Below are 23,350 nucleotides of genomic sequence, written 5' to 3' on the forward strand. Positions count from 1 at the left end.
TGGGAGGTTCGAATTCTTCGTTTGTGGAGAAGAAATGCGCTATTCTCTTGGAGTCAAATGGCGTTTGCCGTGCACGTTCGGAGGAGCTCAAGGGTGGCATAGATAGCATTTCCTTAACAGAGTATAAGCCCGATTCGAGCACGCCAGCTGAGCTAAATGAAGGAGTCCCGTCTTCAACACAGAGCACATCTGGTGCAACTTCGATTTTCTGGTGGAATGGTGGATTCAGCCTCGCCATGGTTGCAGGTGTTTTTCGGCGTGTTTCGCAGTGAAAATTAGATATGATAACTTCATATATATATAATTTTTTTTTATAAACAACACGGTCCTATGTTACTCCGTGTACTCCGCGTGTAGCGCTCTAATTCAGGATATCAGTGAATGAATCTCTATGAAGTGGTCAATCTTCCAAAAATATGTGTAGAATCTGCTCCGTAGCTAGGCGTGATGTTGCCCGTCAAGCTCCCGAGAGTAGTTAACTAATTGGCCCATAGGCGTGCCTCGGTCAATCCCGGTTGCTCGCCGCTTTAATTATTGAACCAACTCGAGGCGCTGGGAGAAGTTAGAACTCCTTAACATTTGCAACAATCGACTCTGTCCTGAGATAATGACGACAGCCATGCCTCGTTTAAGCGGAGTGCGGCTCTCATCCCCTCTCTTTTATATCTTAAGAAGACCGGCTTCTACCTCTCCCCTCCGGCTGGCTGTCCCTTTACCCGCGACACGCTCTCTCACGACAACATCCTCTTCTCCTCCGGGACGAAAACCCGCCCAATGGCCTCGACATTTCCGTTCAATTCTTTACGCTATAATATTCGGCTTATTTGGCTATCATAGCATTGACCGAATTGTGGATCAGTTCGCGGGTCCTGTTTACCAGCCGGACACACCAGAAGATCAGGAGGCGCAGAGACAAATCCGTGAACAGTTTGACAAGTTGAACATTGTGAAGGAGTTAAGAGAAAACCCGGAATTTGTGGAATGGGAGGCATACGGGAACTTTTCGCCTGAAGAGAAGAGAAAAAGGCTTACAACCGGAGGGCTCAGGGGTAGTAGAGCCCTCTCGTCGCAGGTTAGTGGGTTTCCGTAGTATATCGACGTTATCACTCAGCGTTTAGCTTGGGCAATATTGGTATCAACTCTACCGTATCAATAATTCCTTTAATTGGACGTTTTCTTTTTCTATTCTCCTTTTTTTTTTTTCCTTTCTTTTCCTTTTTTCTCTCCTCTCTAAGGCTCACGCAAGGGGAACTGATTTTTTTCTTTTTAGCGCGTATTTTGGAACGAAAGGGACAAAACCGCCATATCTGTCCTTTTCCTTGGTAATGGAATTGACGGATGGCCCGGAGTAGTCCACGGTGGTGCGCTGGCTATCTTACTGGATGAAGGCATGGGTCGAGTCGCTCTCCGCTGTGTTCCAGCGCGCACCGGTCTCACTGCCAATCTTAACATAGACTACCGCAAACCAGTTCTGTCAGGCCAATTCTGTACTGTAACTGCTAAATATGTCCCAGAGAAAAGCAACGATCGGAAGGCTGCGATAAAAGGGGAAATCAGAGATTCAATGGGCCGTCTATGCACCGAAGCGAGCGCACTGTTCGTTGTCCCACGCACCCTGACCCTGAGAAAGCTTGGCGATGGCTTTTGAAGTAAGTTAAAACGATTATAAAAGGTTTGCATCGCTTTGAGTGGTCTTTTCTGGGCAATGTTTTCCAGCTAGAAAGAAATACTGGATAGCAACACAAATCGCACGGCACAGTGTATGAACCCCATGGATCTTGCGCGACTGCTGCTGGTAGCTTACGACATTAATTTTTTTTAGAAGAGAAATACTCCGTACTCAAGATACAATGCTGCACTTCTAGATGACAAATTGTCATCATTTCACTCAGTGGAACTGCGGCTAGATCAGACTTACGAACTCAATGCCAACATTTAGGGTGAAAATGTCGGCTCTTGGTCAAAAGATAGAAAGCCTTAATAAAAGGCCGTGAGATCCCAAGATCACGTCCATCCTTTTTAGGGAGTTCAGACACTACTTTTTCATTTTGTGCGTACAATCGTGCGATGCCTCGTCGGTAGAGGATGGGCGCAATGGCCCCGGCCAGCTCTTCGTCCTACAATAGAACAAGAAGTCGGCTCAAGATTTCTGCAGGCACTTGATACAAAGTCAACTTCTCACGCATGATGGTATCAAAGTGCGCTCTTGTTTCTCCACATCTGCCAGACATGCGAGGGTAGCTGGGTTCAAGGTAACCCTAACCTAGTTTGGCTCCATCACCGGGTTAGTGAGCAGAATGCGATTCCTTGGTATTTATACCCAAGGTCAAGAATGATGGTCTGAGAACAACTAGAGAAGGTCGATGCAAGTCGAGGCACGGAGGCGGTGTTCCGTCGATCCCTTCACTTTGGCCCCAACGAAGATTCTTAGTAGGATTGGACTCTTGGCCATTGAAAATGCATTGTCCACGGATACACAAACAAAAATATTATTTTCTGGTTCGTTGAACACTACGGAGTACGGAGTACACGGACGAATTGCGTTAGCCATTGGTAAGGTAGTTCACCACTAAACGAGCCACACCACTAAACGAGCCAAATCTTCCACCACCAACATTCCTCCAATGTTCCACATTCAATATGCAACAACATGGTCAACAACACCTTAATTAGGCTTGCAATTGAAGATCTTGAATCACAAGAGGCCCCAAATTACACTGTGGCTGCAAGAAAGTACTCAGTCAACCAAGAGACCCTGCACCAACAGCATAAAGGCTTGCAACTTGCTCAGGATGAAGCAGCCTCCTGATATAAGAAAAAGCTCTCTGATATACAGGAGGCAGAGCTCCTGAATTATATAAACAAGCTCTCTAGCCGCGGCCTTGCCATTACATCTCAGATTCTACAAAATATTGTACAAGAGATGACAGGAGAGGATGTTGGAATCAACTGGGTTAATCAATTTCACAAGCAGCATAATAACAAGATCAAATGCATTTATCTCAAAGCAATTAATCAAAATAGGCAGGTAGCAGATAACTATCAGTGCTTTAAGCACTTCTATATGCTTGTAATTTGATGATTTATTTGATTAATTGTGATTGCAGTTGTTGACACTGGCTAACTAGTCTACAGTTGGAGCAGAAAATCAATCAATATAACCTTGAGCCCTCAAACATCTACAACTTTGATGAAAAAGGATTCCTCCTAGGCTCCTGCCATGCCTCAAAGTGATTAGTCTCTATTGAAGCCCTATGAGCTGGAAAGAATACTGCCACCCAGGATGGTAGTCAGGAATTCCTCTCATTACTCTGCTCAGTCTCTGCTGAAGGAATTGCACTACCTCCAGCTCTTATTTACCAGGGTGAATCACAAGATCTCCAGAATACATGGCTAGATGATTATGACAGAAGCAAATGGGCCTACTTTGCAGCTTCAACAAATGATTGAAGCAATGATGAATATGGGGATTATCCAAGCCAGTAAGCAATTTGCTCTTTGTAATGAACTGCTGGAACATGAGAATCAGTGTCTAAGTTCAACTCTAGTGACAGAGAAGCAATGCTGCAAGCAAGGCAAGCCCCTAGGCCTACTCAATAGAGATAATCCTAGTCAAGTGCAGTTCTGGTCTCCAACAAAAGTTCTTAAGGCATGCGAGCACCTGGATGAAATAGAGGCCAAAAAAGCTGATAAAATTGCTCAAACACAACAGGCAAAGCTTTAATGAGAGCTTCAAAAGGAGCAGGCTGCTAGGGATGCTGAAGAAAGATGGATTGAACAGGAGGATGCCTGTAAAAAGACCCACAAGCAATGAGAGACTGAAAAAATCAAATGTGCTAGAGAAAGAGAGGCACAATGTGTTGCTTGTGAGGAGAAGAAGGCTTTACAACTAGCAGAGAAGAAAAAACAGGCAGTTGAACATACTACTAAATGCTGGCAGTCAGGCATTCAAGCACCAGCTTCAAAGCACTGTCAGAAGGACTCCCCTACTAAAGAGTCTCATTACAGAGAGCCTATACAACCTTCCAAAAGGGGAAGTAAGAGCTCTACAAGCCTCCCTAGCAAGTCATTAGGCTCCCTAGCCAAGAAATCTACTGTTGACATTCCTTTGAATTCTTTCCTATCTACCCCCCGAATCTCTCACTCTGGCCGCAATATTAGGCCGTCCACCTGTTTATTTTCCTAACTACACTAATTTCTATGCTTCAAAGAACACATTCATTTAATATTTAATAGCTATTTAATAATAAAGATCTGGTTGTTGAGATATTTAATAAATTCGTTGCTTAGAGCATTTGGCAAAATTTGGCTTGTTTAGTGGTGTGGCTCGTTTAGTGGTGAACTACCTTAACTGACCCGAATCTCGGCAATCAACATGCTAGCTACCTCTGCAGGCATCACATCCTGGCAGTAACAGCTGACTGTTCGCCATTAATGCCGCCTGCTTTATTTTTACCGGGCGTACTGGTGCGATATTCTCAATTTGACTGTTAAATTTTAACCGCAGCTGTGGGATTTGCGTCCATGACCACACCCTCAGCCCCGCCTTTCCCTTGACCTTGACACGCGATCGTCGCCATACAGCCCAATTGACACTCAATTGATGATTTGTAAATTGTGCATCCTGGCACACACTTGACGATTTTGTTTAACCTGAGCTGAAAACTTTGCTCTTCAAACCCTTTCTCCGGAGGCGGTCGAGTTACCACATTCTGTCCAGCGTGTTGTATGACATACAGCTAACTGAACCTATCAGCTCTCAGAGAAACACTGATTTCAATGTCAGCAACACGCCCAGTGGAAGTATCTTGACCGCTGCGTCGCGACTGACAAAGGATACCACAAGAGATGATCTTCTTTGTTGTATATATACACACATGTACGCAACAAAGGCTCTCATGCCCGCATGTTCCGTATCCGCGATAAAACCCTCAGATCTGTTCGACCCCATGGCTTACATGATTGGCTGTGAACCATGCAGTGTCGAGATCCTTTTTCGAGTGGCTTGTAATTGCTGTTTCTCACTTCTTTTATCAGACCCCATTGCATTGTTCGCGGACAATGCTAGGACTTCCCTCTGAACCCACCCCAATCAGAACCCGTACCATATTTGCTATGCCTTATTCTTTCCTATTTTCTTTTGGAAACTATTATTTTCCTATTCACTGATACAACTATCTTCCTCTGTCAACACACTTTCCTGGGGTTGAGTTTCTCCTTTCAATTCAGCCTCAGTTTCGGGGGAAGCAGTTATTCAGCTGCTAGAGTTGGTCGCACTGCGATACTACCACTACACAGCGTTTCAAATGGGTTCTAGCACAAAATCGAGATCCATCTCCCCAGATGAGGAGAAGGGTGCCTCTAATGTTTTGCCTGCCAATGCCCGGGCATCCGGACAGGAAACCCAGGAGCCTTCGGTACTTACTATCGACCTCCGTATCTGCGAGCTTATACTCAATTACCCATATAGATGACCGCCCGGAGATTCATGAGCTTCGTAGCCATGGCATTCCTTTGGACTGGCAGCCAGATTCCAGTATACTTGTTCGGTTCGTCATTGCACATATGCGACGACTTGTCTGTTTGCCTGCAGATACTAAATACTCAAATCTACTTCAGGTGGTTGTCCGCCCTACATTTATGGGGATATTGGAGGCAGTGACCGCTGGGTGTGGTTTGTTAGTTGTTCGGTCCCGACTATTCATCAAGCTGTATACTAAGCACCAATACTTGAAAGGTTCTCGCGAACCTTTTGGCTCTGGCTGGCGTTTGCCCTTTCGTCGGCTCTCTATCCGATTTAATCGGCCGACGCTGGGTTGCCATAATTGGCGCATCACTTGTATGTTTGGGTATGATCGTGGGCGGCACTGCAAAATCTATGAATATTTTCATTGGTACGTTATATCCTTCCTTCCGGCCGCAATACAACCGTTTCTTACCGTATCTTGAGCAGCTGGAATGGCTTTTGCTGGCGCTGGTGCCGGCGTAAATGAATTAACCGCTCTCGCTGCGACGTCCGAGATGGCACCAACTAGACAGAGGGGAAAATATGTTGCTATTTTGATTTTCACCATTCTTCCATTTGCCGCATCTGGTCTTTGGAGTCAATTGATTGCATATTACGCAGGTTGGAGATACATTGGCCTTTTCTGTGGGGTTTGGAATGGCCTTGGTCTTGTTGTCACGACCATGTTCTACCATCCGCCTCCCCGGGTTAACTCTGAAGGTCTTAGCAAGAACGAAATTATAAGGAACATTGACTTTATCGGCGGTATTTTGAGCATTGCTGGCGTAATAATCTTTCTGGCTGGTCTTCAATGGGGTGGATATCAAGTTTGTTTCTCCTTTTTTGGATGATTTGTAAAGGGAACGCTAATCAAGCGACAGTACCAATGGGCCAGCGCACATGTCCTCGCACCTCTTATTATTGGCCTTGCTCTTCTCGTGGCATTTGTTTTTTGGGAAGTATACGGTGCAGAGCATCCGATTTTGCCCCGGCGTCTGCAGCAGGAGAGACGTACATTTGCTCTCACCCTGGTGATAACTTTTATCTCTGGCACCAACTTTTTCTCTCTGATTATGTTTTGGCCATCGCAGGCATTCAATGTATATGGCCATGACCCCTACCAAGTTGGCATTCGAACGATTCCCGTCGGATTTTCCATTCTCGCGGGCGCTTGCATTGTGCTCTACTTGCTCAGTGTCTTGAAAGGTAGCAATAGAGAGCTCCTTGTTATTAGCAGCGTCTTTATGACCGCAGGTATTCATCTATGTTGCCCCCATATCCCCACTTCCCGCCTTTATGACTGACTAATCGGGTTATCGCAGGCTGCGGCGCCATGGCGAGCGCTAACGTCGACAATATGAGCACACTATGGATAATTCTCATCATCGCTGGCCTCGGAATTGGCGGCATCGTCGTCCCGGCCTCAATCATAACCACAATAATATGCCCTGATGTACGTTATTCCCGGCTAAAATCATAGGATTATAGAATTATTAATCTCCAAAAAGGACCTAATCGCAACTGTTGCTGCTGTAACCCTCTCTATCCGCGTTGTGGGCGGCTCTATCGGTTACACAATCTACTATAACGTTTTCATATCCAAATTTATTCCCAATGCCGTAAAGTACATCGGCGGTACCATGTCTCTCAAACTCGGAATAAAAGACGAAGCCCTGATTGAAGAAGCAATAAAACTGACCGGAGAATCACTAATTAACGATCTTAAACATATCCCTGGAATTTCGGGAAACGAAACGGCTTACCAGATGGTAGTAAGTGCAGGCCAAGTCGCATTTGCGGAGAGTTACAAATGGGTGTATTACACGAGCGTTGCATTCGGCGTGTTAAGTATCATCGCGGCTTGTTTCCTGGGCGATATTGAAAAGTATATGGACGACCATGTTGCTGTGATAGTGAATTGAGATATTGTTTAAATTGATGGGTATAGAGAAGGCTATTGCACTGTTTTCATATTATTACAGAATACATTGTGGGTATCTAACTCCCACATCTTTTGTCATGACCTGCCTAAGGGACGATAATAATCAACACCATAGGTGAAAATGTTTCCAGAACTCCACGCTATGCAAAGGGGACAGGACAAAGGAAGTGCTAAAATGAGTCAAATAAGCCACATATGATAACAGAATAAAAGGGCTCATCACGACATATCCATCATCAACTCCGCCAAGTCGTCTTTCCATCGCCTCGTAGTGTTCTTCGGATACCCACGCTCAAGGTTAACACTGCTCCGGCTACGAGTTAGGGAAGGGAAGCGCCTAGATGCAGAACCCCCGACAGATTCCTGCTCTTCGTAAGGATTTACCTGGGCTAAAGGCCACACCGTATGCCTAAGGTCAGCAGTACGATTGCGCCTCCGTCGAGTACTCTTAGCTTTGTCAGGTTGTGCTTGGGGTTCCATAGTGACCGTTATTTGTGGGCGCTCAGGGAAAGGTACATGAACTGTGATATGATCGGAACACCTACATCCACAACCAGCAGGGCAGGCAGGGGTTGAGCCACGTTGACAATTCTCACTGAATATAAGCCACTCTTCGTGGCACTGACGACAGCTAATGTGCCCGCAAACCAAGCATGGAGAAAATGTTCCGTTTATCAGCCCACCGCAAACCGTGCAAGATAGCCGCTTTTGTTGCCCTGATTTGCATTCGGAGCAGTTTAGGCCTGACTGATCACCAGATGTCTGCCCTCTTGATGGAAGCTTTCTGGGTTCTGCCTTGGAAAATACTGACATGCGTAAAGGAGAGCCACATGTAATACAATGTCGTTGTAATCCTAGACCATTAAGTTCGCTTGCCACTTTGGGCTTTAGATCGAAGGATACAGCGGCCAGGCAAGGGTCACGGTGACTCGATTGGATGGATGGCAAATGCTTTACTCCAAGCACTTCTTGCTGGGCAATTGGCAAGTCCCAGGCAGAAAGTAGGTTTGCGTATGTGATACGATATGCTTGATATAGCGACTCGCGAGTATGATCCATTAAAGATGGTGCATGGCCTAAATGATCGCTGTCAAAGTCTTCTTGATGTTTGAAAACCGCTCGTATTTCCTTTGAAGACTTTTTTGAAGGGTTCGGTTCGGGCGACGACTTTGCGGAGGATTTGGTCGACTTTTGAGAGACCCATGTTTCGACTTCAGTATCGGAAGGTGCTTGGGACGGAGGAGCAGTAGATGCATGCATATGGTCTGGTATTGCAGAAGGTGGCTTGCCAGGAAACCCATTTCCTGTCCACCCGCTAGGGCCAGCAGTAGTTAAACTTCCAACAGGACTGGGTCGCCTTTTGCAATTTCCACTCATAGGAGAGGACACAGCCAATGGCTCATTGGGTAGCGACCGAGATAACGACGATGGAAGGGTAGACACGATATTTAGATTTCGGGGGTCAGAAGGCTGGTCTGGGGAGCCAGAAACTGGTGTAGCAAGTCTCTGCGCTTTCCGTTCGAGATCAGATTTGCTACTTCGCACGACTGTGGGCGGAGTGGCTCCCGTGGAATACAACGGAGGGGTTTCCGACGGCCATAGGTCTGTAGACGAACATGCTGAACCGTAGGATGCTGAAATGAGAGGTCCCTCTTTTACCGGAGACACGAAGAGGCCCCCTGAGCTTGAGTTCGCTTGTTGCATTAGTGAAGGTGGCGATATATACTCTGCCGAAAACGAGGGATTCCCGTGAGAATCTGACAAGAGGTCTTCGTGGTCCATTATAGAATTGGAACCATTCACGTTTGGCTCAGTTATAAGACATGACAACATGCCCAACATCTGAACATCACCGAGTCGTTCAAAATGATCAAGCCTGAGCAGGCTGGTCAGCAACAGGATTCGCATCAAACTGTCCGACACGCAGATTACACTTACAGGGCCGGTAGTAACCAGTGCACTCCGAAGGGATGTGAACCCCAAACAATCCCGCCTGTCATGGTGTTCATGCCGTTGCCGTAAGCGAGGTCTACGCCACTATCTTTCCTTTTGATATGACCCATCGACAAACAAGCCATATGAAACATATCCTCTAGTTGCGCGGCATCATCAGCCTGTGGCTGTTCCTCTATCAATAGTTTTAATAGACCCCAAGTATGGGCAAGTTCGAGATTCCCGAAGTTTTCTGCTACCGCCATATTGTGAGAGCATATCTCTATGCCGTTTCCATGTGTGCGGTACTGTTGAGCTAGATCCCGTCTAGCCGGAAGAAGATCGGTAAGTTTGTGGATAGAAATTGTGTTATGTCGTTTGGGGTTTGATGACTTCATAGTAGAAATACCGGTAGTAGATTTTTGCGAGTTGTCGGTGGATTTTGCACGGCCTAAGCCTAGGTGACTTGTTCTGTGGACATGGAAATGCTGTGGAAGAGCACCTAGTAGGTCCGAAGAGCCAGACGAACTTGAATATTCATCGGAATTATCGGAATAATCAGAAGCACCATCATCAGTCAAAGGGCCAGTACTAGCTCCGGTCCCTGTAATGTTCTTTGGGCCAGGCGATTTTGTTTGGAACCTGCCAAAGGCCTCGAAAACTCTGTTAGAACGTGATAGTCTTGTCATTTCCCGGAGACCTATCGAATCCAAAAACGAAGCGACCTTCTCTTCTTTAGGTGGAAAGAAACACACAAGGCGACCGTCATTAGCCCAAAGTGCACCACAACTTCTTCTGACAGGCACCATAACATTTGCATTCACGGGACGAAGCAATTCAGACGAGCTCATAGTGAGATCATTGCCCTGATACTGGCCAACATCCTCGTCTTCATCGCTTGACTCAACATCTTCAAGAATATCGGGTGACTTAAGTGCCTCATTTAGCTCCTCTTGGATCATGGCTACGATCTCCTTGGGAGTGTATTCACCCAATAAAAACCGAAGGATGCCCTCTAAGCATCCTCGCTCTTTTGAAAGGTATGCTTCAGATATAGTTTGTAAGCTCGACGTCAGACTTTTCGTCAGTTGCGGAGTTACGGATGTGGTCTTTTGCACATTGAAAACCGGAGCAGCCGCCTTTGGATATTCCGTGGGAAACCTGATATCAATGCGGAGGAAGACACTGGCATTTTCAGGGCCCCAGGGCCCATGAAGGGAAATTGTGACTTTTCTCTGGCCAACGTTGACAGACTCAAAGGCAACTCTCGTAAATCGTTCACCAACATGAGTAATTTCATCCCCAAGGGTTTCAACTTCCCATCTTGACACTTTTACACCCCGCATCCACGATATTGGGTTCATGTCTGCACGAAGAGGCGATTTTCCATGCGCGCCAAACCGGACCATAGGCCCTCCTTGTGTCCATCTACGGGAATAAGGCATAGAAATACCGCCCATCCCAGAGCCCGGTTGGCGAGATGGTTCCAAATCGCGGTTAGAAGCAGTGTCAGGCGGCTCAGAAGGCCCGATTCCATGTGGTTCATCGTGGAAAGACTTATAGACTGCCCCTTTGCGTGTGAGGTTAAGGGATGGGTTGAATGATCTCCCTTTCTCATAGCCTACTCCTTTCAATACTTCCGGGTCCACTCGGTGCAGGCGAAGCTCCTTATCCGTTCCCCATGATACCAATTGAAATTCCCGGTGATCTAACCCATCTATGACAGTTCCACGAGGTCTCCAGAGGAATTCTTTGACTTGCCCTTTGTGACCTGGAAAGCTGTGGACTAGCGGGACGACATCAACATCTTCTAGTGCATCTTTGAAAGTACGACTGTAGAGATGTAGGTCGCTATTTCCACGCTGAGGCATGGCGAGAACTCCCCATCCGAACGGGGTGTGTCTGGCGCGCCAGACCGGGAAAGGGGTATGAATGACTTTCTCTGGAATATCACTTTCGACTGAGCAGTCCCAGAACTTTATCGTTTTATCCAGAGAGCATGTTACCACGCCCTCCGGACGCATCCGGTTCCAATCCACCCCATAGATTTTCGTATTATGCGCCTCTATTGTACGGATTGGTAAGGCGCCTTTGCGGTCATCCCAAATATGCAAAAAACGATCATGGGAGCTGGCAATAACGTGAGAATCTTGTCTATTCCATTTCACCTGCGTAGCGCCAGCGAACCAATCCGAAAACGACACCACAGGCTTGGCCGGTATTCGTAAATCCCAACAATGTACGAAACTGTCAACTGCACACGTTGCAAGAACATCCGGATGATGCGCAGAAAAATTAATATCCGTAATGGCCCTTGAATGGGCATGCAGAACATGCTCAATTGGGTTCTCCCACGACCGCATAGCAAGATTCCACACCAATGCTTTTTGATTGGACGTGCTCACGACCCACGAGTCACGAGCAGCAAATGGCGACCATTGGACATCGGCAACTTCCCATGGAGTTCTATGGGAAAGGTAGCGTGGGGGAGAATAAGGATTATCCAAGTCTATAACATGGAGACCCTCCTTTCTATTGACATCCTTCAGTTGAAACCATACTAGTAACCAAAGGCATTTCGAGTTGCTTACGAGGCGAGGACAACATCTCTCCCACACGGGGAGATTGACATAGATCCAACAGGTTGCTCGACATGAAAAGAGCCATCCTCCCCGAAGGTAGGGCTATCATAGGCCGAGATCGGAGCCCTTGACACCGGTGGGCTTGACATTTTGACTCTGGAAAGTGGCAATTCCGGAGCCAGAGAACGTTCGGCAAGGAAGATTAGCGCTCATGTGGGAGTTATAGTTACTGAAGATATCAAAGGAAGGCTGGCTCGTAGAACTCAGTTTAATAATACGTTGAGGAGCTACTCCTGGTCTCATCCTGGCATGTGGCCGCTGTTGCAGTGAACATCGAAGAAGAATTGTCGGATAGAGCTTAAAGAAATTCGGATGCTGCTACACGAATAATCCCATAACGGAAGCGCATGAATATCTCGAAAACGCAGCTCTTGAAGGCATGCTGCCGGTTGAAAGGATGTTGACAGGAGCAGGGTCCGGAGTAAGTACCTCTGTCGGCCTTCCACAGCTCTATTCCCGATATGGCCGATTTAAATCACGTGACAGTCAGATGACCTACTCTCAACCTTGCACGACCTGCCTTGGCACTGATGGCGGGGTCAGTTTGTATCACCGTTTGATATCCAGTCAATACTGAAGTGGTTCAAAGTTTGCCGGTAAACTAGCTGTGTTCAGAGGAAATCCCTTGGGTTTACCATTTCCCAGTTGTTGGTTTTTGCTCCTAGCCGGCTGCGTCGACGAATTATCTCGCAGCTGCTCTGAACCTCAGTAGCTAATTTTCACCACTTTTCGTGAAGGGCCACTAAAGCAGTCCCCAAGCCAACGCATCTTCTCATATATTTCCCTTGTTATGATAGCTACGAATCAATCTGTACTAGGAACCGTGACTTTCGGATTTGTTTACGAACTACAACCCGGACTTGTCTGGTCGGATCGCGATTCTTCTCATTTTTCACTCAGCGAATATGGCACTTCCGAAGCGAATAGTAAAGGAAACTGAGCGCTTGATGGCGGAACCGTAAGCAATAAACGGAAGCCTCATTAGTTGCATGCCTATGCTAACTTTGAATTGTATCTTAAAGTGTTGCTGGCATCAATGCAGTTCCTCATGAAGATAATTTGCGATACTTTGACGTCAAAATACATGGTCCTTCTCAATCTCCATATGAAGGTAGTTGCTCTCGAAGAAACTTGAGCTCGGTGCAATACATTAATGCCGCTTCAGGTGGTATTTTTTCGTTAGAATTGTTTTTGCCGGATGATTATCCGATGACTCCTCCGAAAATCCGGTTCTTGACAAAAATATATCACCCGAATATAGATAGACTGGGTAGAATTTGTCTTGATGTATTGAAGAGTGAGTGTCGCCCTCGCCCCGCCACGTTGTTCCTGTTGCTAATAGCTGATTCTATCGTTTCAGACAATTGGTCCCCTGCCCTTCAAATCCGAACAATCCTCTTGTCTATTCAGGCTCTATTAGGTGCACCGAATCCGGATGATCCACTAGCAAATGACGTCGCTCAGCGGTGGAAGGAAGATGAGCAAGCCGCTATTGAAACAGCCAAAGAATGGACAAGAAAATATTCTACTCCAGCATAGATCTTTGGCTAATAATAGAGTTAACAAAGTCCAAACGCGAACTTCGCAGAAACTTCGAATGGGATATCTTTTAAACCCTTTCTGAATAACATGGGACCCTTATTTTTAATAACGAGCCGTGAGGCGTTGAAGCCCAGGTGCATTGTGTTAGATAGCTTCCGAGATTAAACTCCGGATAGAGCGGATACATCATACTAATTTCTTTGCTATTCAACCCGATACTCAACCTGACAATCATGGTAGTTGGAGCCCAACATCAACGTGCCTCGCGGCCGGGTATCGTGAGATGAAGCAAAGTAGGTAAACACCGTCTTCCCTTAAATTATGCCGAGGAAAAAACAGCCTAAGCACCGTGCCTGGTTCCAACGTTTTCAGCTTTGGAGGACCATCTGCCCATTTCCCATGATCTAAAATTGGTGTACAGAATCCATGCCTGTAGCCCTGTCCATTGCAATCGAGGCAGCTTGGGTCCCCATTGCGAGGTCAGTGGGAAGCCAGATGCAACGAGGACGGTCAGAATTGGTACTTGAAGGAGGGGACATTGGGAAATTAATAACTCAGAAGCCTTATTGGCAGTATCGAAATGTAGCTATGATCTCTCTGATCTGGTGATGGTCTCTTTTGCAGTGGTTCTGAGCTGGGAGTTACCCGTACTTTTGAGGGCAGTCGAGGTCACGTGCCGCACATTAGCGAAAATGGTACCACACCAAACAACCTCACCTCATCGAAGTTGGCGGGCCCTTGACGCAACGAGTAATTCGACGACCAACTCAACAGCTTCAACCTCGTTCACGACCGCTGCGCATCCCCACGATCCAAGATGCGGACCTACGACGATACCTTCAGCGGTGAGAAGATCTACCCTGGAAAGGTACGTGAAACCTGCGGCCCAAAGTCCTTAAAACGAGCGAACCGGCGCTACACTCCAACTGTGCATTGGGTCCAATCGAAGAATTCGGGCCAATTCGAGAAATCTATGCGCATATGAAGAGAGAAGCTTACATTTTCGGTATTTCATGATTATAGGGTAAATTGTATGTCCGTGGAGACAGCAAGATCTTCAGATTCCAGAATGGCAAATCCGAATCCCTCTTCCTTCAACGCAAGAACCCTCGCCGGATCGCCTGGACCGTCCTTTACAGAAGACAGCACAAGAAGGGTATCTCTGAAGTTAGTACAACCCGATCCCTTGAGCATATGGATGGGCTATGCGGGAAAATTGAGAGTCGCGAGTCACGCTACATTTGAGGAGGCAAACAGATTACGATATGGAGAACAAAGAAGGGAACATTGAAAGAATGAGGACTGGGGCTAACATAGTGCTTTTCCACAATCTACAGGAAGTTGCCAAGAAGCGTACTCGCCGTACCGTCAAGCACCAGCGTGCTATCGTCGGTGCTTCCCTCGATGTGATCAAGGAACGCCGATCCATGCGCCCTGAGGCCCGTCTCGCCGCTCGCCAGGCCGCCATCAAGGAAGGAAAGGAGAAGAAGCAAGCCGCTGAGAAGCAGAAGAGAGAGAAGGCCCGCACCGCCGCCGCCGCCTCCAGAGGTCAAACTTCCAGAATCCAGAGCAAGCAAGGCGCTAAGGGTTCAGCACCAAAGGTTGCCGCCAAGACCCGTTAAGCATGGGTGAATATCGGTAGTGAAATGGGATGGTGTTACTGTTTCTTTTGACACAAGGGAGTCAGAAATCTGGTGTTTGTTCTTTATTTATGAGCCTGGCATGGTCTAAATAAAACTGGATTTTAATTCCTCTGCAAAAGGGCACCCGTGGGATGATGAATTCTACGACTTGAAAGATTGGATCATGATTCTCTTTTTGCGAAATTCGGTTCTCGATGCTCCTTTATGTTGTGTAGCTTAACACGCTCTTGTCTCGCAAAGAAGAGGACTCGCGCATTATCGAATTCAGGAAAAGAAATTTCCAACGGGCAAATGAACCCCGAGACGCTCTTGTTGAGTACAAGGTCCGTTAATTGATAGATGCCATTATCAATTATCAGTAATATCATTCTGCTTCACTCCTCTGTTCATTCATATTCTGCGAACCAAAGAAATTATCTAATGGGATTATAAAATCCGTTTCGACAGTAAAAAGCGCGATCCCATTCTCAGGCGGTAGCTACCATTGCCTATCCCCGCGGTGAGACTTCCCATCGTAAGGTCGCAGGCCTCGAACTGGGCTCCATCTAGACGCCATGATGCGGCTGCGGAGAGCAAAAGCGGTAATAGGGCAAAACCCTACTGACTCATCCGCTGACTGTCAAGGAAGGTCTTGGCATTCGCTAAACGCCTGATATTCAGAACTCTCGCTGTCGCCTTCAAGAGAGAACCCCATCCAGCAGTTTCAGCAACTCCTCGAACTTCAGAAAAGCCGTGAGTACTACCCTGTTCATTTCATCATCTTCTTGTCAGTGTCCAGGCGAGCAATAATTGCGTTCGTAAAGGCGTCGCACTCGCCGCCTCGCTTAACCGCCTTACCTAAGCAACCCAACGAGAAAGTGGCGCTAACTTCTCGATCCCCATCTTCACACAGATAGTTCGACAACCGCCAACTTCGAAGAGACTCCCACGTCGTCGATAATTCACAGTTCCATCGACTACCTACCGACCGCACATCATGGGTAAGGTTCACGGTTCGCTCGCTCGTGCGGGTAAAGTCAAGTCTCAGACCCCAAAGGTTAGTGGTGAAATCCTTTCTGGGAAACGCTCGCACCCATGTCTCTCGCCGGCATCTATCGCTTAAAAGCCTTTTTTTTATCGAGAGGTTTTCTGGAAGAAAAACGACGAATACGAAGCTGATTTCGGCCGCGACATAATGGAAGCGGGAGTTTTGATGGCGATTTGAATATATGCGGGGTGGGCTGACGGAGATGATTATCGAATATAGGTTGAGCCTCAAGAGAAGAAGAAGACCCCCAAGGGCCGTGCTAAGAAGCGGTTGCAATACACCAGACGATTTGTCAATGTTACGATGACCGGTGGCAAGCGCAAGGTACGTGCGATTCCGATGCCGATATTGAAGATCGGAAATTGGGAGCTACGCCCATTTGACTTAAATCGGATCTATTTACCTAACTGAATTACTTTCGTATTTCTAGATGAACCCCAACCCAACATCGTAAAGGCCGTTACGGTGTTTTCCCTTTCCTTACGTTTTCGTCACGCGGTTCCGTTGATTTGATTTGCTCGGGAGACAACCATACGCACGGAGGTGAGAAAAACGACCTCTACGGCGAAACCAGACAGGATGCTGTTCTTCAAGGCGGAAGGAAATGGCGGGAAATGTTGTTTATTGATATACACATGGAATCCTGGTCATGGGGAGGGCGTATTGTCATGGGATATCATGAATATGATTTAGTACTTCTCTCTCAAATGCTGTCGGGACGCATACGGAAAGAAAAGATAAAACAAAATATTCCATTCTCGCAGCAAATCATAAACAGATCCGGAATTCGAAATTCGTCGAGGAAAGGCCTTCTTCCTGCATGCTCTTCTTTTTCTTGTCCTTTGGAATGAATTGATGTATATGCGAAAGATATTGCTAGCATGGGTATGAATTTTGTTCCGCTTGTAGATTTATTCATGTGATAATAGTGACATTCGTTGTAAATGTAAATGACGTAGGTCCCTCCGTGAGGCCTCTGAACCCTGATGCCTACTTTCTTCTGATTTGAAGGGGCTTACAATGTGAGCAACAGTAGCTATGCGGTGAGTTTTATAGAGAACGCATGAGGTTAGTTATCTTGTTTGTGTGTATTTGGTATTGATTGTAGATGTTACCTATGTGCATCACACCAGCAGAGTAGGTTCTAAAGAATACTTGAACTGAAATCACCCAGTCGCAACATCTTGGGACGAAAAGAAGCCACCCTATGAGTTCAAAACCAAACACCTTTGCCAACCCTAAAACCGAAGAAATGATCATAAAGTGGACCAGGGTGCAAACCACAATTCCTCAATGAATCTAGTCAGCAAGCTTGCTTTGTAACATTTAAAACTCCGACATGCCCTTCGCCGCAACCCATTTTTATATCAGAGAGGAAATGGCTTGGTCCAAATTCAGCCGATGATTCAAAAACGAATGACTCCCAGTGTTTAGGGGTTTAGAAAGCGACAATCGTCTGCTGAGATTCCATAAGACTGAGCCAACGGTCAGTGGATGCGACAGTCAGGGCGAGAGTAGCAGGTCAGGGTGCATCTCAGACATTATAGTAATGAGCCATTTCAAGTCCGGCGCGTTTAAAGCCGCACTTGACGTAGAAACCCTCGTTGGCCTCCGAGCAATCAAGGATACTCTGCACGTCCATATCAGCAGCTGCACTTATTTGGTGGATCTGCACTAAAAGAGAGTGCAAAAAAATAAAATAAAATAAAATAACAAGACATTTTCATCATACCTTGTAGCATCCAACCTTCGCCGCAACGTAATCCAAGGCATTGATCATTCTTAGTCCCAGCTTCTTGCCCTGCTGGTTTTTCTCGATAGCAATATCCTCAATATGTCCAACCAGTCCAAGAGCATGGATAAATTTGCGCTCCACGATCAAGCTGCCGGTCCCAACGACTCTTCCGGTCTCGTCACAGATGACAAGGAGATAATATTCATCGTTTCGCTTTGCCATCCAATCGTAGCGTTCACTCCACTGTTCGAAGGAAAACTCTCCAACGGTGGTCAAAACGCGGAGGACTTCAAGGTAGCCATTAGAAAAGTCTGACTTGCGGAGAGGACGGATGGTGTAGCCCTCTGGGAGTTGGGCAGCAACGTCCGGAGAGATGAGTTTCATCGGGAAGAGGGGCTGCTCGTCACAATCAGCAGGTAACTGCAAATCGTGCTTGACACCGTTTGGAATGACCATGACGACGAGTTATCTGAGTTTGGATAGGAATAAATTAGTCTCGAAAGGCACCGCTAAAAGAAGAATCAAGCGAGTGTCGAAGCCGGTTTGCCCAGAAGAAAGGAGCTTCTTAACAATGGGAACAGGTGGAAGAAAATCTTCTGAACACTGAACACCTAACTAAACGAGAGGACTGGACGATATTGAATAAATAATATTATCACAACAATAACAACAGCAACAAACAACCCAACACAAAGCTAAAAGGACCAAAAGGAGAGGAGGCTCAACTCGGCGGCCAACTTTTCTCCCCTCCTGATCTGCACCCTGCTGGTTGTTCCTGGCGTAAGGCAGGGGTTATTGACGCCTTGCCGTTCTAGGACTAGTGCTTGAATACGGTTGCTATTTTCAACCGCTCAGCCACGGCTTGGCCCGTGGGGCTCATGATGGGTGGCTTGGGCGCTTTTCACCGTCACAAATGACGTACGTTGGCAGTTGAATGCATTTTTCAATGGGATTTTGTGAATGGGAGGTCATGTCTGTCTATATTCAAAAGTGCATGGGGTACATGCATGCTTGTCTATGCATACAAAGGAGATGCCAGGATCCCCTCCAAATCGGAACATGCTGGCGAAGCGCCAGACTTTCTACTTGGTTGAGCCAGCAAACCAACAGTCCATCTATTTCTTCTCCTTGGGGCTGATCATCAACTCGGGGCGTACATATTTATCGAAATCTTCCTCGCTAAGGGCCTTAAGCTCCATCGCACTCTGCTTCAAAGTCAACCCCTTCTTGTGTGCGTTCTTGGCCACCTTAGAGGCCATATCGTACCCAATAACGGGGTTCAAGCAGGTAACAAGCATCAAACTGGAGAGCGAGGGATGAGATTAGCACTAAGTTACGAATTGGCACGTCAGACGACCACTTACCTTTCATGGAGAAGAGATCCAATTCTCTTCTCATCAGCTTCGAGACCAACAACAAGGTTTTTCTCGAAGGATTTCATTCCATCGCCCAAAATACGGATGCTGTGGAGGAGGTTGCGGATCATCAGAGGTTTGAACACGTTCAATTCGAACTGCCCATTCATTCCACCAACGGTGGTGGCAACATGGTTGCCCATGACTTGGGAGCAGATCATCGTCAGAGACTCGCACTGAGTAGGGTTGACTTTTCCAGGCATGATGGAAGATCCAGGCTCATTCTCAGGGAGAATCAATTCGCCGAGACCGCATCGTGGGCCAGATCCAAGATATCTGATGTCCTGGGCGATCTTAAAGAGAGAGCCGGCAAGAGTATTGAGAGCGCCGGAAGCCTCCACAATAGCATCGTGAGCAGCAAGCACCTCGAACTTGTTGGGAGAGGTCTTGAATTCAGTGCCGGTCATCTTGGTGACTTCCTCAGCGATAGCTTCATCAAAACCCTTGAATGTGTTCAATCCAGTACCGACAGCGGTACCACCCTGTGCAAGCAATCGCAGGTCGGGGAGAGTATTTTGAACGCGCGTGATGTTTCGGTCAAGCTGAGCTACGTAGCCAGAAAATTCCTGTCCTAGAGTCAAGGGAGTCGCATCCTGCAAGTGGGTGCGACCAATCTTAATGATCTTATGAAACTGTTCAACCTTCCTTTGCAACGCATCTCGAAGGCTCTTAAGAGCCGGAAGCAAGGTTTCTTCGGTCTCGAGGACAGCAGCGATGTGCATGACTGTAGGGAAGGTATCGTTGGAGGAAGCAGACATGTTGACATGATCGTTGGGGTGAACAGGCTTCTTACTACCCTTAGTTCCACCAAGAATTTCGATGGCACGGTTCGAAATAACCTCGTTAGCATTCATGTTGGATTGAGTGCCAGAGCCGGTTTGCCAAACAACAAGAGGGAAGTGGTCAATAAGTTTGAGGGATGCGACCTCCGAAGCAGCTTGCTGAATGGCTTTTCCGACGGTTGGGTCTAGATTATCATAAGCTCCCGATCACCAATGTTCCATAAGGCAAGGAGGCCATACCGAGCCCATATCTCATGTTGACAGTTGCCGCAGCACCTTTGAGGATACCAAAAGCTCGCACAATCGCTGGTGGCATCCGGTCTTGCGGCTGGTTGATGTTAAAGTTGCCCAACGATCTATATCCTCACAAGTCCATGTTTAACATCCAGCCACCATCTCTTAAGATATTCGATCTTGCGTCTCCTCACCTTTGCGTCTGAGCACCCCAGTATTTGTCCGAAGGGACCTACACAAGGCCGAGTCAATATCATCGGAACGGTTGTCGACCGAACGGAATCCTAAGACCAACAAACCTGAATCTCACCGAACGCATCGGTTTCGGTACGAGTACCAGACGACTATCAAAGCCCAGTCCTATTAGCAAGTGGTATTTCCCAAAAATATGGCCGCCACCTTCCGCAAACCCACCATGTTCACTGCTGTGCTTCCAAATGCTCTTGCGCCAAATCCAGACTTCACAATGGAAAACGACGATGATGGACGATAGATGGTTGGGCGGAGAGAACTAATGGCGCGGCGTGATTGACAGAGCGTCGCAAGATGAGACGAGGGGCTCCATCGGCGTAGTGTCGAGGTTTGGGATCTAGAAGCATGTGGCAGCGATGCCGCTGCCCGGAGGGAGCTGCGGGATGTGGAATTAAGCATGGCGTGAGGGGAGGAAAGTCAAGATGAAGGAATTCAAAACCCTAAATAGCGAGACAAGAACAGATAAAAAGGTAGAAAGGTCTAATACAATATCAAGAAGGTCTAAGGATATCTACAATCGCTTTTGGCAAATGCTGGAGAAGAATGCAACTGACAGAGAGAAAAGTTTTGGCCACGATGAGCGATTTCCATTTTGTGTCGCCGTTGGGGAAGCTCCCAGGTTTTGTCCCGAGTATTCCCGCCGGTGCGGATACGGTATCGTTTGGTAATGTCCCCACGCACTGCCGCCAATTCTTCCACAGCGCCACCAATAACGGGTGTAATGATGTGTAACGCAATCATACCGGTAAAACGATCTTCCATGCTGTCGGAGAAGAATTGCCCTTTTTTTGGCATCAAACGGCTATCTTTTGACGCATTGTCATCCCTGAATGCCAGCACTAAAGCTCTCACTAAAAGGTGCATATTCAAGACCAGAATCGTTTCAAAGTCTTCTCTACCGGGTGTTTGTACCAGAGGAATTGTTACTAGTGGTGGCGCATAGTAACGATCCATTTCACCGCCCGGTACCTTTTATCCCCCGATGCTCTTTCTCAGCTCTTCAACACATTTTCGACGGAACATCTTTGCGCTTTCCAATATCTCGTCCAAGCCACTGAATGTGTGCGGAACGCCTGGCACACGAATCAATTCCACTTGAACTCCTGCAGCTTTCATTTTCGCAGCGTACGCCTCACCCTCGTCACGCAGAGGATCCATTTCCGCAGTCCAAACCAGTGCGGGAGCAAGGTTAGCAAAATTAGGCGCAAGGATCGGAGATATCTTCCAATCCTACGTGGATAATGTTAGATTGGATGGCCACGACCCATGTGAATGACGAAGTCACATAACTTCATCCCAGGCATACTTACATCGTCAGATTTTTCAGGCCGCAGAACACCGAGCCAGTGCCTATGAAAATAGGCCATCCTCTCCGCAGGAAGGGCAGGAGTGAACTCCATCTCGCGATAAGACTCGTACGGAGTGTTTTCACGGTCAAATTTGCCATCAGGTGTGAAGGAGCTGTGCATATCCGTCACAGGTACCGTGAGGATTTGAAGGCTAAGTGGAAATTCATTATCTCGACAGAGATGGGCAACCACGGCGGCCAAGTGGCCACCAGCGGAAGCTCCTCCAACAGCCATCCGGTTGGTGTCAAGGTTAAACACTTCGGCTTTCGAGCGTACCTGAACACAGCGTTAGCTGGCCGCTTTTATGTGCGAAGGAAATCTTCGAGCATACCCATTGGAAAGCAGCCCAGCAATCCTCAATTGCGGTGGGGTATTTGTATTCAGGGGCCAGACGGTAATCTACGTCAAAAACAACAGCATCTCCCCCTAAATCATGCACAATGCGTTTGCAGGAATGATGATCTACGATGAGACTTCCAAACACCCACCCTCCACCGTGGAAGTTGATGTATGACCCTCGCTTCTTAGGTTTGCCGTCAGCTCCTTGTATTGGCTTGGGCTCAAAGATCCGAATCGTGATTTCTCCTCCTTTTACAGAGCATTTCTGCTCTGTGATCTTGTATATATCTGGTGCAGCGGCGCGGCCGTATACAATTTGGTACTTTTGTGGGTTGGCTCTAAATTCTTCTATCGGAATCTGGTGTGTATGGAGCCGGCCAACGTTGTAGCGATTATAGTGCTCGACGTACACAGGATCAAATCGTGGGAGTAACTGGGGAGGAATGCTATTGAGCAACGGCTGATAGACAACCCCCGGTTTTAGCTTGTGCAGAGCAGGATCTCCTGCTGGTTGCTGATTGCCATGTAAGCATTTCGTGAGTGGAGACTCTATTTCAGCACTGTGCATTCTCACCTGGTCAGTTGCCGTCATATTCAAGGTGGTTACTCTGTATCTTTCGCCCAAACTGAGGAGTGATAAGCTGTTCCCAGGCCTTGTTTTCTGCAAACAACTATATATTCTTGGCCCCGCAGCAGCGTCTCCGATGAACCACGTCCCTCACCGGAGAAACGCCGGAGGGTTTCTCCGCCATGTCATCGGCATTTCAGTATATCCCGCGGGACCAAACGTGGACGCTTATGTAACTAACTGACTGACTGTTCGCGCACCCTAACCCTTTTGGGCTTAGCGCGCACGTGACATCACGTGATCATCTCGGTCCGACTCTTTTCCGCTGCCAAGCTCCATCTCACCATAAGAGATGAGATCTCGCTAGCCCCTTTTTGTAGCTAGAACAATGCAACCGAGTTTTCCATGCTCCAACACTGACAGCCTCCCCAGCTGGTCACCC

The 23,350-nt window shown here is 47.3% G+C and overlaps 10 protein-coding genes across 11 annotated transcripts; 6 read left to right on the forward strand and 4 right to left on the reverse strand.

The window, feature by feature from the left end:
- The first annotated feature begins 555 nt into the window (after positions 1 to 555).
- Positions 556 to 3,002, forward strand: CIMG_05863 (thioesterase). Its single transcript, XM_001241966.2, has 5 exons — positions 556 to 1,072; positions 1,271 to 1,758; positions 1,940 to 2,050; positions 2,156 to 2,284; positions 2,355 to 3,002. The coding sequence occupies exons 1-2, from the start codon at positions 608 to 610 to the stop codon at positions 1,646 to 1,648; spliced, it is 843 nt and encodes a 280-aa protein (XP_001241967.2). The 5' UTR covers positions 556 to 607; the 3' UTR covers positions 1,649 to 1,758; positions 1,940 to 2,050; positions 2,156 to 2,284; positions 2,355 to 3,002.
- Positions 2,630 to 4,293, forward strand: CIMG_12998 (uncharacterized protein). The gene is made up of 3 exons (XM_001241967.2): positions 2,630 to 3,024; positions 3,136 to 3,482; positions 3,549 to 4,293. Exons 2-3 carry the CDS (start codon positions 3,398 to 3,400, stop codon positions 3,722 to 3,724), a joined length of 261 nt encoding a protein of 86 aa, XP_001241968.2. The 5' UTR covers positions 2,630 to 3,024; positions 3,136 to 3,397; the 3' UTR covers positions 3,725 to 4,293.
- A 145-nt stretch (positions 4,294 to 4,438) lies between these two features.
- On the forward strand, positions 4,439 to 7,575 carry CIMG_05866 (MFS drug efflux pump). The gene is made up of 8 exons (XM_001241969.2): positions 4,439 to 5,417; positions 5,471 to 5,549; positions 5,620 to 5,678; positions 5,738 to 5,894; positions 5,954 to 6,333; positions 6,388 to 6,760; positions 6,829 to 6,959; positions 7,015 to 7,575. Exons 1-8 carry the CDS (start codon positions 5,307 to 5,309, stop codon positions 7,426 to 7,428), a joined length of 1,704 nt encoding a protein of 567 aa, XP_001241970.2. The 5' UTR covers positions 4,439 to 5,306; the 3' UTR covers positions 7,429 to 7,575.
- On the reverse strand, positions 7,459 to 12,421 carry CIMG_05867 (WD repeat protein). Its single transcript, XM_001241970.2, has 3 exons — positions 11,972 to 12,421; positions 9,387 to 11,912; positions 7,459 to 9,324 (listed from the first exon to the last, which is right to left on the reverse strand). Exons 1-3 carry the CDS (start codon positions 12,109 to 12,111, stop codon positions 7,668 to 7,670), a joined length of 4,323 nt encoding a protein of 1,440 aa, XP_001241971.2. The 5' UTR covers positions 12,112 to 12,421; the 3' UTR covers positions 7,459 to 7,667.
- Positions 12,277 to 13,775, forward strand: CIMG_05868. Of its 2 annotated transcripts, XM_004445238.1 has the most exons (5): positions 12,277 to 12,669; positions 12,760 to 12,980; positions 13,045 to 13,133; positions 13,188 to 13,319; positions 13,383 to 13,775. In XM_004445238.1, the coding sequence occupies exons 2-5, from the start codon at positions 12,928 to 12,930 to the stop codon at positions 13,559 to 13,561; spliced, it is 453 nt and encodes a 150-aa protein (XP_004445295.1). In that variant the 5' UTR covers positions 12,277 to 12,669; positions 12,760 to 12,927; the 3' UTR covers positions 13,562 to 13,775. The 2 variants fall into 2 exon arrangements, with proteins under 2 accessions (XP_004445295.1, XP_004445296.1); XM_004445239.1 differs by having other exon boundaries at positions 12,596 to 12,980.
- Positions 13,776 to 14,304: 529 nt separating this feature from the next.
- CIMG_05869 (60S ribosomal protein L24) lies at positions 14,305 to 15,584 on the forward strand. The gene is made up of 3 exons (XM_001241972.2): positions 14,305 to 14,432; positions 14,588 to 14,731; positions 14,902 to 15,584. Exons 1-3 carry the CDS (start codon positions 14,382 to 14,384, stop codon positions 15,184 to 15,186), a joined length of 480 nt encoding a protein of 159 aa, XP_001241973.1. The 5' UTR covers positions 14,305 to 14,381; the 3' UTR covers positions 15,187 to 15,584.
- Positions 15,585 to 15,909: 325 nt separating this feature from the next.
- Positions 15,910 to 17,144, forward strand: CIMG_05870 (40S ribosomal protein S30). The gene is made up of 4 exons (XM_001241973.2): positions 15,910 to 15,939; positions 16,100 to 16,243; positions 16,454 to 16,558; positions 16,665 to 17,144. The coding sequence occupies exons 2-4, from the start codon at positions 16,184 to 16,186 to the stop codon at positions 16,686 to 16,688; spliced, it is 189 nt and encodes a 62-aa protein (XP_001241974.1). The 5' UTR covers positions 15,910 to 15,939; positions 16,100 to 16,183; the 3' UTR covers positions 16,689 to 17,144.
- Positions 17,145 to 17,307: 163 nt separating this feature from the next.
- Positions 17,308 to 18,693, reverse strand: CIMG_05871 (glucosamine 6-phosphate acetyltransferase). The gene is made up of 3 exons (XM_001241974.2): positions 17,967 to 18,693; positions 17,775 to 17,864; positions 17,308 to 17,709 (listed from the first exon to the last, which is right to left on the reverse strand). Exons 1-3 carry the CDS (start codon positions 18,423 to 18,425, stop codon positions 17,665 to 17,667), a joined length of 594 nt encoding a protein of 197 aa, XP_001241975.2. The 5' UTR covers positions 18,426 to 18,693; the 3' UTR covers positions 17,308 to 17,664.
- Positions 18,694 to 18,918: 225 nt separating this feature from the next.
- Positions 18,919 to 21,051, reverse strand: CIMG_05872 (fumarate hydratase, class II; the record flags this gene model as incomplete). The annotated part of the gene is made up of 6 exons (XM_001241975.2): positions 18,919 to 19,271; positions 19,334 to 20,351; positions 20,407 to 20,522; positions 20,595 to 20,632; positions 20,700 to 20,744; positions 20,815 to 21,051. 6 exons carry the CDS (start codon positions 21,049 to 21,051, stop codon positions 19,085 to 19,087), a joined length of 1,641 nt encoding a protein of 546 aa, XP_001241976.2. The 3' UTR covers positions 18,919 to 19,084.
- Positions 21,052 to 21,624: 573 nt separating this feature from the next.
- On the reverse strand, positions 21,625 to 22,932 carry CIMG_05873 (esterase; the record flags this gene model as incomplete). The annotated part of the gene is made up of 4 exons (XM_001241976.1): positions 21,625 to 21,882; positions 21,963 to 22,277; positions 22,333 to 22,854; positions 22,915 to 22,932. 4 exons carry the CDS (start codon positions 22,930 to 22,932, stop codon positions 21,625 to 21,627), a joined length of 1,113 nt encoding a protein of 370 aa, XP_001241977.1.
- Between the last annotated feature and the right edge of the window lie 418 nt (positions 22,933 to 23,350).

This window comes from Coccidioides immitis (genome assembly GCF_000149335.2).
Source record: "Coccidioides immitis RS genomic scaffold supercont3.2, whole genome shotgun sequence".
NCBI lineage: Eukaryota > Fungi > Ascomycota > Eurotiomycetes > Onygenales > Onygenaceae > Coccidioides > Coccidioides immitis.

Coding starts and splice junctions, on each gene's coding strand:
- CIMG_05871 (XM_001241974.2), bottom strand. CDS start 18,425: ATGGTCATTCCAAACGGTGTCAAGCACGATTTGCAGTTACCTGCTGAT. Junction 17,865..17,966: donor CGAAGGTTGGATGCTACAAG/GTATGATGAAAA, acceptor ATGGACGTGCAG/AGTATCCTTGATTGCTCGGA. Junction 17,710..17,774: donor AAATGGCTCATTACTATAAT/GTCTGAGATGCA, acceptor CCGTTGGCTCAG/TCTTATGGAATCTCAGCAGA.
- CIMG_05866 (XM_001241969.2), top strand. CDS start 5,307: ATGGGTTCTAGCACAAAATCGAGATCCATCTCCCCAGATGAGGAGAAG. Junction 5,418..5,470: donor AGGAAACCCAGGAGCCTTCG/GTACTTACTATC, acceptor TTACCCATATAG/ATGACCGCCCGGAGATTCAT. Junction 6,960..7,014: donor CCACAATAATATGCCCTGAT/GTACGTTATTCC, acceptor ATCTCCAAAAAG/GACCTAATCGCAACTGTTGC.
- CIMG_05863 (XM_001241966.2), top strand. CDS start 608: ATGACGACAGCCATGCCTCGTTTAAGCGGAGTGCGGCTCTCATCCCCT. Junction 1,073..1,270: donor GTAGAGCCCTCTCGTCGCAG/GTTAGTGGGTTT, acceptor TTTTCTTTTTAG/CGCGTATTTTGGAACGAAAG.
- CIMG_12998 (XM_001241967.2), top strand. CDS start 3,398: ATGATTATGACAGAAGCAAATGGGCCTACTTTGCAGCTTCAACAAATG. Junction 3,483..3,548: donor TATGGGGATTATCCAAGCCA/GTAAGCAATTTG, acceptor GTTCAACTCTAG/TGACAGAGAAGCAATGCTGC.
- CIMG_05868 (XM_004445238.1), top strand. CDS start 12,928: ATGGCACTTCCGAAGCGAATAGTAAAGGAAACTGAGCGCTTGATGGCG. Junction 13,134..13,187: donor TTCTCAATCTCCATATGAAG/GTAGTTGCTCTC, acceptor ATGCCGCTTCAG/GTGGTATTTTTTCGTTAGAA. Junction 13,320..13,382: donor TTGTCTTGATGTATTGAAGA/GTGAGTGTCGCC, acceptor CTATCGTTTCAG/ACAATTGGTCCCCTGCCCTT.
- CIMG_05867 (XM_001241970.2), bottom strand. CDS start 12,111: ATGTCAAGCCCACCGGTGTCAAGGGCTCCGATCTCGGCCTATGATAGC. Junction 11,913..11,971: donor AGAGATGTTGTCCTCGCCTC/GTAAGCAACTCG, acceptor GGATGTCAATAG/AAAGGAGGGTCTCCATGTTA. Junction 9,325..9,386: donor CACTGGTTACTACCGGCCCT/GTAAGTGTAATC, acceptor CAGCCTGCTCAG/GCTTGATCATTTTGAACGAC.
- CIMG_05870 (XM_001241973.2), top strand. CDS start 16,184: ATGGGTAAGGTTCACGGTTCGCTCGCTCGTGCGGGTAAAGTCAAGTCT. Junction 16,244..16,453: donor TCAAGTCTCAGACCCCAAAG/GTTAGTGGTGAA, acceptor TATCGAATATAG/GTTGAGCCTCAAGAGAAGAA. Junction 16,559..16,664: donor TGACCGGTGGCAAGCGCAAG/GTACGTGCGATT, acceptor TCGTATTTCTAG/ATGAACCCCAACCCAACATC.
- CIMG_05869 (XM_001241972.2), top strand. CDS start 14,382: ATGCGGACCTACGACGATACCTTCAGCGGTGAGAAGATCTACCCTGGA. Junction 14,433..14,587: donor AGAAGATCTACCCTGGAAAG/GTACGTGAAACC, acceptor TCATGATTATAG/GGTAAATTGTATGTCCGTGG. Junction 14,732..14,901: donor ACAAGAAGGGTATCTCTGAA/GTTAGTACAACC, acceptor CACAATCTACAG/GAAGTTGCCAAGAAGCGTAC.